Here is a 12,770-nt window from a genome sequence, read left to right on the forward strand (position 1 = left end):
CCCAGGGTAGCTACAAACATGGCCCAACACATTTGTAGATCACAGCATCATGTCACCATGTCAAAAGTTTGGAACCCCACTCCTGGATACTTCTATGTTCATTGGTGAGCTGTGGATTCTTTTGTCAGTTTGCCTAGAAACTGAGCAGGTCATGTTCTATAGGTATGGGAGTACGCAGTGAAGAGCACGGGATTGGCTCTGAAAACACATGCTTTTAAAGTGAGGAAGGCTTGGCACATACCTCTCTGGTATTATAAACCATAGTATAACTATCTTTTTCTTGAAAACCTCTAGATACTAGCTAGCCATAGTGGCTCATGCCTGGAAAAATTTTAACATTAAGAAGTCAAAGTAGAAGGTTCACCACAAGTTCAAGACCAGCCCTGGACTATAGCCAAAACAAAGCTCCTAGATGCCTAGACAGGGAGTTTGCTGTGTTTTCTAGCATTTTTTCTTTCTGTATGATACCAGCACCCATATTTTCACCATAAAGTTAGAGCTCAGCAATACCAAAAGGCAGGGCTCCTTTTAGATGCAAATCAGTGCGGCTCTTGAATATAGAAATATTTAGAATCCACTAATGCTTTTCTAGACATTGAAAGAGTGAGAGCAAAAAGAAAGAACTCAGCAAGGGAGAATGACTGCTTTTCAAATCTGGCCCAAGATGATAAGGTCTCAAGGGCTAATTCCATTAGGGTTGGTGTGCTGCACAAATTGTTTCCTTGCCAGTGGTTCCTAAGAACCACTGGTCATTTGAGTTCCTTGTAGTTATTCTTGCATTTTACTTATTTTATTGGACCAAGGGTTAAAACCGGGGCCCCGTGTGTGTTAGACAAGGATCCTGCCCCTAATCTGTATTCTCAGCCTTTTAAAACTTTTAAAAAAATCATGAGCTGACAGTTTCATTAAATTGCATAGGCTAGTTTTGAACTCATTCTGTCGTGCAAACAGGCGTTGAACCTGTGGTCCTTCTGTATCAGTCTCCTGAGTAGCAAGGGTTGCAAGTCTGTACCACCAGGCTGATATGGCATATATCCTTATTACTAAAGAATCACTTGGTTTCTCAGATCAGCCCTTAGCAAGAAAGCTTTGTTGCACAATTTCTACATGGCAGAAGAAAACAAGAGTCTTGTGTATGAGATGGAAGAGACCAGTTAGAACAAATGGAGAGTGATGTTCCATAGGCTACATGTACTCATGCCTGTAGGCGACAGGAAGTTGAACAGATGCCTCACAGTAATTTAGTAACTCGAGGAGATAGGCCTGGCTTCCTTGTGTGTATGCACTTTGTATCTAACCTAGGCACACAAGGGACCTCCCTGGTATTCTTCCCTATTGACCTGACAGTGATCGAACTGTGCTAGGCAACTGTTGTACAAAATATCGCTCCTTTACTCCCTGTGTCAGCTCTTTGAGATGAGGGCCTGGGAGGTGGGAGTCTAAAGCAGTGGGCATTGTGTGTGTTCCATGGCTTCCTTTCCCTTGGTGAGTGACAAGCTGCAGGGCGGACTGACGGGTGTGAGTGAGAGTTCATTAGCCTCTGGCCAAGCGGGTTCCCAGACAAAGGGTGTGCTTTCCTTAGCTCACTCTCTGCTATTTGGTTGCCTATGGCAACAAGAGCCAAACAACTTGGACATGTGGTTGTACTTAAAAAAAAAAAAAAAAAAAAAACCTTGGGAATGGAACCCAGCGCAGGAGTTTGGGGCCATTCACTTGGTGGAAGAGCAGCGGTGAGTAGCAGGCAACTGCTGTTTCTTTCCTCCACTCTTTCTTTCCTAAATTACACGCTGGATGACTAGTCGGGTGTTTGGACTTCTAGCAGAAATTAAATAATTGCTGTCTATTTAGTCATGTAAATTCCTTGTTTTAAGTGGGAGAGGAACAATTAGCACATGTGTAAAGGTATTGGGAACTAATAGAAACCCAAATTTGGTGCCTTCCTGGTGGCAGGAGTCTCTGGAAAATGACTTGTCAAAGGGGCTACAGGAAACCTGGCAGGGCTCCGGGTCTTGGCAGGCCTGTTCTGTATGGTTATCTAGGGCCACAGCTGTGGTGAGGGTGGGGAGCAGAGGGAGTTTGTTCATGTGAAGGGGGTGGAGAGAGGAGGGTCTTGAAATGATTAGTTTAACCCTTTGCAAAAGTCAGTTTTCCAGATTATACTTGAAACACTTCAGTGAATAGGCCAGTAATCATTGCTTTAACCTGAGAAAGATTTGATTTTGATTCGTCATAAAACTGCACCTCACTGTGGCAAATAATTCATAATTGCAAATGTGCCTGTGCCAGGCAAGAATGGCACTCTGTAGCCCTGTTGCCCAGGCCTCAGCTATCAATAAAGTATCTGGGACAAAACTTTGTGGACTCTCTTGGAGGACTGAAGCTGCTTCTGCTGCTGTGTTTCAGGTCCACTTTCATATTTGAAACAAGCTTGTGAGGGCCGCAGACGTGCCTGGTGGTAACGACTTAGCTGTTAAATTTCTGTTCTGGTTAATAGGACTGTATAGATGGGAGGGAACTGGGACCACCAGAAAGTATCTGCCGCCCTGCAAAGGTGACATGGTATGAGGTAAAAGCTAGCAGGGAGGCTTCTGCCTCGCCGCCCTGTAGTGAGCAGCCCAGGAGCAGTGCTCCCAACCCTGCTGTGCCGCCATTCCTTTTGAATTGTCTGTGCTAGCCAACAGGGCAGCACACGGACCAGTGCTGTGGTGCACAGGTACACCTGCCTTCCCAGTAGTCTTCCCCCTTTTCCTGTCCCACCTCACCTTTCCCTTCCCCTCTCCATCCCTGGTAACTGTTCAACAACGCATGAATCTCCCAGGATCCCCGTGTGGTGACGTTAGCATAAGCACTGGTCTACTTGTCCTCCTTAGTGTCCTCTGTGAGTCAGCATAGTGATTGCTGACATGTCCTCAAGGAGTCACTGGCCCTTGACGTGTGGCTCCTTGGAGTTCAAATTAGAGGTATTTTCTTCCTGGGAGCCGTAGGGAAGTGTCAGTTGCTGTGGCACTTGGTAACTAGCCAGGCTTTAGTGGACGCTGGGCCCTGAGGACACGGAGAGTTTTCCTAGCTACATGGCAGCAATTCACCCTTGTAGTTCCCCTTGCTCATTTCTTCTGCTTGCTTGCCTCCACAGGTCCCTCCAGCTATAAGGTGGGCACCATGTCTGAGAAGTTCGACTGTCACTACTGCAGGGACCCCTTGCAGGGGAAGAAGTATGTGCAGAAGGATGGCCACCATTGCTGCCTGAAGTGCTTTGACAAGTTCTGCGCCAACACCTGCGTGGAATGCCGCAAGCCCATAAGTGCTGATGCCAAGGTAACTTTGCTTCCGGAGGGGGAGGGGGAACAGGGCAGGCTGGGCTTCATGTGTTTTCTTGCAGCCTTGTCAGCAACGCTACCATTTTGAGTTTTTGTCACAGCAGCCTTAAGTACTTGAGACAGGCTCTCTGCTTCCAGGGTACTTCTGGTACCCCTAGCTTAAAAAAGGAATAATATGGGCCTTGGACTAGATGGCCCACCAAGGCCTTTGCCAGCTCTTACGTTATACAGGTTAAATGGCTTTTATCTGAAATGCTTGGCAACAGAAGTGTTTGAGTTTGGATTTTCTTATTTTATAATTCTTCCACATATTTGATGAAGATCTTGGGAATGATACCCAAGTCTAAACTCAAAATTTATTCACATTCTATTTATCCTCTGTGTACATAGCCTGAAGGTGATTTTATACAGTGTTTTTATTTTTTAATTAAATATAATTATATCATTTCTCCTTTCCCTTTTCCTCCTTCCAACCCCTTTTGGGCATTCCCCAGCCCCCACACTCTTTCTCTCAAATTCATGACTTCTGGCCTCCTTTTCTTTTCCTGTTGTTACTTTTTTAAAAGTAATTGTGCATGGAATGACATTTATGTGCTGTAGCTAAAGGTACTGGCAGGGTCTTGTTTTCCCCAGGGACACAGGATAAACTATGTGTTGTGCTTTGACATTGTGACTGTGACCCGGCACATGAGAGCAGATATGCTTTTCTTCTGTGGGATGTATTAACCCTCAAAAAGCCTCAGATTTTGGAGCCTTTTGGATTTCAGATTTGAGATGAGGGCTCTCCTACCTCTACTCTTATGTCCTTTGGGAACTGTGAGGCTTTCATCTCCACTACAGTATTCTTCCTGTTACTCCTAAAAGCACTCACCACAGGGCATCCCCACATGGAAGGGGCTGACATCTGAGTGAGTAGTTAACCTGGCCCTGGAGAACCTGGTGTCTGATGGTAAGGCTCCTGCCACTGCCCCCAGTGCCCCTCACAGTGGCCACCCTGCTCTGCTTGATGTCCAGGAGGTGCACTATAAGAATCGCTACTGGCACGACACCTGCTTCCGTTGTGCCAAGTGCCTTCACCCCTTGGCCAGCGAGACCTTTGTGTCCAAGGATGGCAAGATCCTGTGCAACAAATGCGCCACTCGGGAGGACTCCCCCAGGTGCAAAGGGTGCTTCAAGGCCATTGTGGCAGGTACTGGCCCCTTCCCACCCTGAGGGCAGACATGATGTGTGCTTGCTTGTCATGGTGGGGCTAACATTGCTGTGAGCTGCTTTGAGATTTTAGCATATATATGTACACATATACATACACGTATATATGCGTACATATATATGCTCGCACACACGCACACACTCGGAGACTAAAGAACACTGGCGAGAACAGTCTGTGCCAAGAGAATGAAGTGAAAAGTATGTAGCGTTTTCTCCTTTGGGTGTAGTAAGTGATTGATGCATGCTTCTTCCCTTGGCATTTTTGGGTTAGGTAGTCCCCCTAGTGACACTCTTTAAGTCATTGCAAGGGTGGAGGTGGGGGAGTGGGCGTTCAGGTGCCTCATCCTAAATAGTACTGCCAGGATCCCCACCTGTAACAGAACCCTGGGTTGGCATGATTGCAAGTAACACACAGGGATAGGTTGAGGGAGGCCACTGACTGCAGGGCCTGCATCCCCTCACCTCTGGGGGTAGGCTGGGGAGCTGAGTGGATGCAGCCCCCTGCAGAGCCTGTCAGTGGGGCTATCGGATTGTTTCCCTTTGCAGGAGACCAGAACGTGGAGTACAAGGGCACCATCTGGCATAAAGACTGCTTCACCTGCAGCAACTGCAAGCAAGTCATTGGGACCGGAAGCTTCTTCCCTAAAGGGGAGGACTTCTACTGTGTGACTTGCCATGAGACCAAGTTCGCCAAGCATTGCGTGAAGTGCAACAAGGTATGTTGTGGTAATTCTGCATTGAGTGTTGTTCCCTAGTGTTTGACAGTTTGCAGAGCTCTTGCACACGCACACTATCTCATTCCATCCTCATGATAGCCCTGTGACGTAGGAATTATTGTGCCCATTTTACAGACGAGGAGCCTGGGGTTAGAAAGCATTGCCACAGCTGTTTCTGGCTGTCAGTGTGTGTGCCCCTCCATTCTGAGCCGGGCAGCCCTGACCCTGTAGGCCTGCCTCCTCTGCTTCATTGGCTTCTGAAGAGGCTCACCATCTCTAGGCCTTGGTGTCTTCATCTGTAAAGTGGGGATAATAATAGCACCTGCCTCCCATGGCTGTAAGGGTGATGAAATGAGATACTGTAGACCAAAGCACCCAGCACAGTGCCTGGTTGTTGAATCTGAATCCCGGTGCTACACTCCCTGGTCTAGGCCATCACATCTGGAGGAATCACTTACCAGGATCAGCCCTGGCATGCCGAGTGCTTTGTGTGTGTTACCTGCTCTAAGAAGCTGGCTGGGCAGCGTTTCACCGCTGTGGAGGACCAGTATTACTGCGTGGATTGCTACAAGAGCTTTGTGGCCAAGAAGTGTGCTGGATGCAAGAACCCCATCACTGGTAGGCTAAAGAGTCCTTGCTAAGTCTGCCAGGCTAGGTTTTGCGCATGGTAACCATCTCTCATTTCCTGGCGTCGGTTTCATCCACAAAGGCCCCCAGACAATGCCCTTCTGCCCCTACCATTGTGGCCCCAAAGGCCCCCCACCCAAGTAGTTTGGATTATCTCCCAGGCCAGGTTAACCTTGCAATGCAGAACACTTCCTGACTACTGTTGACCAACTAACCATGCCAGTTTACAAGCCTGAGAGCAAGGCACTGCACAGGGGTGAAATGGGGGGGGGGCAAGGACAAGGGTGGGAGGGGCTGGTGGTGGGAGAGCGAGGAGAAGGAGGGAGGGACGGAGGGAAAGGGGAGGGCTAGGGAGGCTGGAAAGCTAAAACCTGGCATTATACCACCCCATAGTGGAAGGCTAGTGCAGAGGGGCCTGCTAGCAGGGTCATTTTTATTTATTTTTAATCTTTTTGTGATCAGAAGCAAAGCTAATCACTTCATTCCTCATCTTGCGGCCGCGATCCACGTGCCCTGAGCCCTTTCCCTTGCCTCCAATTTTCCCATCTCCCTGGGGAGCCTTGAAATGTACATTTGAGAAGACTTTTGCCATCCTCAGGGAAAAGGACTGTGTCAAGAGTGAGCCACCCAGTCTCTAAAGCTAGGAAGCCCCCAGTGTGCCACGGGAAACGCTTGCCTCTCACCCTGTTTCCCAGCGCCAACCTCCGGGGCAGGCATCCGGGTGGAGAGAGGACTTGTCCCTCGTGGGTGGTGGTTCTTTATAGAAAAAATCGAAGCTTAGCAGCTCCTCGAGGCCCGGTAAGTGCACACCCCACAAACAGCCCAAGTTTGCCTCCTGGTGGCCACTTTGATGCCATGGCCCTGACTTTAAAAGACACTGGTTATGCTGGGAGGTCGGTGCGGTGCGCGGCACAGAGCTCTAGTGGTGGTGGCGGCATGGGAACAGGGGTTTTTTAAATCAGGGAAGCCATTGGCTGAGCTCTGGCATCTTTTCAGGTCCTTGACAGCCATAGAAGGGTTGCGGCGGCGCGGGGGACAGTGGCGGCGCGGGGGACAATGCGCGGTGGGAGACAGTGCGCGGTCGAGTAGAGGGGAGCAGAGAGCCGGGCAGACACTGACTGTGTGCCTGTCGGCTCTATGATCGGGCAAGTTGTCATTTGATCTCTGACTCCTGGCTTCCTCAGCAGTCTTCCTTCAGCTGTCTCTCTGTTTTCTTGTGTTTTTCCACAGGGTTTGGTAAAGGCTCCAGTGTGGTGGCCTATGAAGGACAATCCTGGCACGACTACTGCTTCCACTGCAAAAAATGCTCCGTGAACCTGGCCAACAAGCGCTTTGTGTTTCATAATGAGCAGGTGTATTGCCCTGACTGTGCCAAAAAGCTGTAATTGACAGGGGCTCCTGTCCTGTAAAATGGTGTTTGAACCATGCTTTGTGTCCTTTGCCCACTCCCTCTGTATCATCCATAGAGAGGAGTGGCTTTTCACCTCTTGAAAGTTGCTCCTTCTGTCTTTCCTCCCATTTTACAGTATTAATCAACCAAGGGCACACAGTGATCATATTAGGAATTAGAAAAGAGCAGCCTTGCAGCAAAAATAATTTCTCTGTTGCTGCAGTGGGGAAAAAAAAAAAAAAAACTTAGATTGACTCTTCTGCATGTTTCTCATAGAGCAGAAAAGTGCTAACCATGTAGCCAGTTGATGATGTAAGCAAGAAGCATAGGTGATAAGGCTCCCACTGAGATGCCTTTCAGGGCTCATCTGGGACCCACTGTGCAGTCACATGACAGATGTGCAAGAGTTGAAGCGGCTGCTCCAGCTCACTGCTCACCTTATTCTGTGAGCAGTAAAGAACTTGCCAGAATGCATGGTTTCACTTCATCAAAACTCTGACCTTCCTTCTGGTCTTTTGTGCTTTCACATGACTAACACACATTTCCAGAAAATTAACATTTTGAACTTAGCTGTCATTCTTAACTGACTTTTCCCATACTAACGTTTGACTCCTCCACGTGGCGTGTTCTCAGAGTGCCTACTTTAAAGCATGGAACACACAGGTGATTTGGAAAATCTAAGAAGAGCTGAGAAACAAGCCTGTTTCAGAACACCGTCACAGTGACTACTTCTGGAAGCTTAACAAAACTAACCCTCCTGTTCTTTTTAATTTTTTTTTAAATAAATTTTGTTTTAATTAATAGTAAAAATAGTCTATGGGTTTGGAAACTTGCATGACAATATTTGAGCCTCCTCAGACGTTCCTGCAGTTTTGAGATTCATCCTATAGAAGAGACAGAAACTCCATAGAGGGGCAGCTGAGCAGGCACAGGGCTGTCATCAACAAGAATATAACATTTCAAAATGGTGACGAGTTGAATCCCTTGTAACAGTTGTCTGCTCTTTGTCTGTGTTCAAGACTGCAAAGTCCTTTATCTTGTGATTCTTAGAACTTTCCCTCAAGAGTTTAGTGGGTCTCGGGGGTAGGGGGTGGTTTCCCACCTCCTGCCTCTCTGAAATGCAGGATACCTACTTAACTGTATTCTCCATTATGATATTACATATATAAAGAGACAATATCGAAGTAAACATGTAATGAAAATACAGATTCCTATATTACTGTAGCAGTGGTTGTAGATGCCAACACCTCATTTCCACATGTTGTCATTAGCTGTTTCCATCTAACATTTCAGTGTATCCTTACAAAAATAAAGCAGCATAGAAAGAACACGTCTCCTGTCTTTTTCATTTTGCCCAGAGGAAGCACATGAATATAATATGCTGCTACCCCAGAAACTCGGGGACCTAGTTCCTGACATTAAGATGTACACAGTTCAATGCTATACACAAACCTGTTACACCACTCTGGTCCAGTTTTTTTAAAAAAAGTCTCAAAGTGTTGCCCAGATTTCCACATTCCACAGAAGGCAAGAACTGATGGTTATTACTTGGACAGGATAGCCCAGGCGGGGAGCATCCCAGATGAGGCCACTTGAGAAGGAATCAGGGTTTTTCCTCCCTCCCTCCCTCCCTCCCTCCCTCCCTCCCTCCCTCCCTCCCTTCCTTCCCCTTTGTTCCTCCAGAGCCTGTGATCCGCGTGCTGTTGTATCTTCATCCCCTGCCCTTCCTACCTGCATCCTCCTTGTGCTTGGGGATATGTCTCCTGCTGGGAGACTGGGGAGAGCAGGAGAGGCTGGCTCCGTGTAGTGTGCATCTGTGGAGTTGGAATGCCTGAAGCTCATCCTCTTCCCCATCCACCCTTTCCCTACCCTAGAGGTTATTTTAAGAGGGCCCAAGGGGCCAACAGCAATGGCAGTGGGTGACTGTTGTGCTCCCTTCCTGTGCCCAGTCCTTTCTCCCATAGGATGCTCTAAAGGCCTTGGGGTAACTTTGATAAGCTACATTTCAGCTAAAGGTGGGTTGAAGGGGTGGCAGTGTTAGGCTTTCACATGCCCCACTCTAGCAAAATAAAAAGTTGTCCTCTTTCGTGGGTGTCAGACTCTTGAGAAATACTGGGATCACAATGGTCTCTCTTCAACTGAAGCATTTGCCATCTGAGAAGGGTTGAGACCTGTCAGAATCCACCTCAAGCTTTTTGTCCGTTTTGCTGCAGACTGAACCCAGACTTCTTAATGACCATGAAGAGTTGGAACATCCTCCTGGGTGTGTCTCTTTTTAGAGAGGTTATCTGTGGAAACACCCCTAAACCACTGAAAGAGCCTATCTGGGTTTCTGAGGCCCTGCCTCTGCACCACGCCCACATCCTCTACCTCTGTGAGCTGTTTTTCTTGCTCTCAGCCTTGCGGTTCTGCCCAGCACTCCTTCCCTTCCCAGAGTTCCAACTCCGCCCCCCCCCTTCAGCACGAGGTGTGTGGCCTCCAGTCCAGTGGCCACTCTTCTCAGCTTCCCTTTCCTCGAGTCTTCACTGACTTCCACTTCTGTACTTCAGGCATTCTTTCAAGGCCTAGCTCTGTCACCCCGTCCGTGCTTCCACCGCACTGGAAAACGTTAGCTGGTGTCCTGACTTGTGCTGAAGAAAAGCCACATGGCCTAAAATGCCCAGAACCGCCTCCACCACTTGCTCCAGTCTGCAACAGTAGTCACTTCCACCCCCACCCCCCAAAAAAAACCACCCTGCCTTCCTTACCCACCAGACATGTCTCTGCAGCTGTTTGCCCTCAACACTGATCTTTAGAAGCAAACACGTCCTTCACACTGGGTCTAATCTCAACCAATGCTGGCCCCATTTTCCAGATGAGAAAAACACAAATTCAGAGAGATTGAGCTTGCCTAAAAGTTACACAGCTCCTTGGAGAGAGGCCATTCAGGGCATACTATTAGTAAGTGGATTATGACTGCACTGTCCCAGAAATAGACATGTCAATAAGGAAATTCATCAGGATATCCACTACTTTAGAAGATACCTACTTATTGCATGACAGAGCTCAGGAAAAATGGGGTTACATATCTAGTTTCTACACTGTCAGCAGAGAGGCAACATCAGGCTAAGAACATAGCAACCTATTGTAAACAGGGTGATGACTGAAGCCAGGTTGCCTGGGTTCAGATCCTGGGCAAGTGACAACTCACATGAGATAGAATGGCTCATTTCAAAATTGTATGCATATGATATGATCGTAGGAGAGCTCAGTGGGGTGACTGGTATCACATAAATATGTAATCGGTGTTAGGTAGGATTCTGTCCGAAGCACCGGATACTGCTTTGGTGTCTTTGACCTACTCTACAAATCACACTATACCACTCATGAAGCATGTGGAGGATTGATCCAAGTCAGACAGACTCGGATTTGGACACTAGTGCCACCACTTTCTAGGCGGGTGATTGAAATAAATATCAGTGTCTACGTATTGTCATGTTGCTTTAGGTAGAAATACCCACACATGCCTCCCAGAGATGCTGTGAGAACTGCCTAGATTTGCCTCCCTAGAATCTGGCACTTTGTACATGGATACCAGACTTCAATGGCCTCAGTGCAGCTGGGGAAGTTAGGAGTGGCTAGGACCTATGGGGAAACAGGAATGCTGGGAACGGAGACCTGGCTACTGCTTTGACTAATTGGGGAGGACACTGAAAGGGAGCACTGACCTTTGGCACTAGCTACTCCTATGTCTCAACACCCTAGCTCTAGCCGCAGGGTGGGGCATTTGGGGATGAAAATGCCCAGAGATTGAAGTAAGGGTCCCTTTGCCTGAGAAGGCCTAGAGGGGAGGCAACATGTGGTCACATATAGCAAACCGGAAGCCTCCTCAGCTGGGGTTCCAGTCTTTGGAGTCCTCTGTAGGATTCCTTACAGTCCCCATGCTGTACTTCTGGGGATTCTGGGCACTGGGCCTGTTAAAAGCATCATTCTACATGTGGTGGTCATGGTAACAAGGGCGTAGGAAGTGCGCTGCACTGAAGAATCTGTTGGTTGTGGCCAAGAATCTGTGTCCCTTAGTGAGCAAGACATAATAATAGGAAGGACAATGTGAAGAAGTTAACACATGCAGAGTAGTCTTTCAAAGTCTATCACCTTGGAGCTGTGAACAAAACACAGTGGTTCCAACAGATGGATTGATATGACCCTGGTGCTGACAGGAAGGAGATATGTCTAGACTGTGCTGATTCAAATGCACATAGAAAATGCTAGAATGTTGGCAAGAGATAGCTCAGGTGGGTAAAGGTATTTGTCACCAAGCCAGATGGCCTGACTTTGATGCCCAGCCCCCACATGGTGAAAGAACTGCAATTTACGTCTACGTGCATGCCATGAGACACCCGCCCCACCACACAAATAAATAAATGTAAAAAACAAACCTCTAGAATATTAAGCAAGGAATGGTTGCCACAGTCTTATAAACATCAAATCACAAACACTAGGGATAAATAAGGGTCTAGCTGTATTAAAAGCAAATATAAGTGAGGTAAAGCATGACTAACAGATTGAATTAACTGATTTGTTCAGTGGAAATTTCCATCTTCCAGCTTGAGTCTCCCAGAGTGCTAGGATTATAAGCATTGTGCTACAAGGCCTGCATAAACCGTATTTTAATATTAGAACCTTGGAGCCAGATGGTGGTGGTACATATTTTTAATCCCAGCACTTGGGAGGCTGAGGCAGGTGAATCTCTGTTGAGTTCAAGGCCAGCCTAGTCTACACAGTGAGTTCTAGGACCACCAGGGCTACATAGAGAAACCCTGATTGAAAAACCTTGAAAAATCAAAAAAAAAAAAAAAAAAATTAGAACCTTGAGCCAGTAAGATGGTTCATTGGGTAGAGCACTTGCTATGCAAACCTGATAATCCGAGTTTGATCCTTGGAACACACGTAAAGGTGGAAGGTGGGAGAGAACTGACTCTCAAAAGTTGTTCACTGACCTCCACAAACACACTAGCATGCATGTTCTCACACTCACATTGATGATGATGAGGATGATGATGGAAGCCAAAAATTATGCAGGCATGTCAGGACACGTCAGGCATGTTACAGTAATGCCACGAAGAAATGTGTACATTAAGAGCATCCAAACTGCCTCACATTTATAAAGAAAATAAAGGGGGAAAAGTTACAAGTTGGGGAGATGGCTCAGTTGGCAAAGTGTTTGCCCCTTAAGCATAAGACCTGAATTTGATCCAAAGCTCCCACATAAAACCTTAGGATGTGGTACTCATACTGGCAACTTCGGTGCCAGGGAGGTAGAGACAAGACTAGCCTAATCAGTAAGCCTCAGGTCTCAGTGAGAGACCCTGTCTCAAAAAATAAAGTGAAGGGCTCCTGAGGAATGACACGAGACTGATCTCTGGCCTCCACGTGTATATACATACATGTGTGCATACCCTACACACATGTGTACACACATGAACATACATATTTCTCCTGTAACGTTCGCAAAAAAAAAAATGTTTTCAC

General features: G+C 47.3%; 1 protein-coding gene across 7 annotated transcripts in view; it reads left to right on the forward strand.

Annotated features, from left to right (window-relative positions):
• The window catches only part of Fhl1 (four and a half LIM domains 1), a 62,994-nt gene extending 54,407 nt beyond the window's left edge, over window positions 1-8,587 (forward strand). For 3 of the 7 annotated variants that reach the window (XM_036174881.1, XM_036174882.1, XM_036174884.1), the window contains 6 exons: window positions 3,134-3,315; window positions 4,332-4,506; window positions 5,073-5,242; window positions 5,674-5,860; window positions 6,468-6,667; window positions 7,100-8,587. In XM_036174881.1, the coding sequence (XP_036030774.1) occupies window positions 3,160-3,315; window positions 4,332-4,506; window positions 5,073-5,242; window positions 5,674-5,860; window positions 6,468-6,667; window positions 7,100-7,183 (972 nt within the window). In that variant the 5' untranslated portion in view covers window positions 3,134-3,159 and the 3' untranslated portion in view covers window positions 7,184-8,587. Of the gene's footprint in view, window positions 1-1,684; window positions 1,731-3,133; window positions 3,316-4,331; window positions 4,507-5,072; window positions 5,243-5,673; window positions 5,861-6,467; window positions 6,668-7,099 lie in introns of those variants that run through there. The other 4 variants (XM_036174886.1, XM_036174888.1, XM_036174885.1 and 1 more) reach the window with 3 other exon arrangements.
• The last annotated feature ends 4,183 nt before the right edge of the window (window positions 8,588-12,770 follow it).

The sequence above is a fragment of the Onychomys torridus genome, chromosome X (genome assembly GCF_903995425.1).
Source record: "Onychomys torridus chromosome X, mOncTor1.1, whole genome shotgun sequence".
NCBI classification, from domain to species: Eukaryota; Metazoa; Chordata; class Mammalia; order Rodentia; family Cricetidae; genus Onychomys; species Onychomys torridus.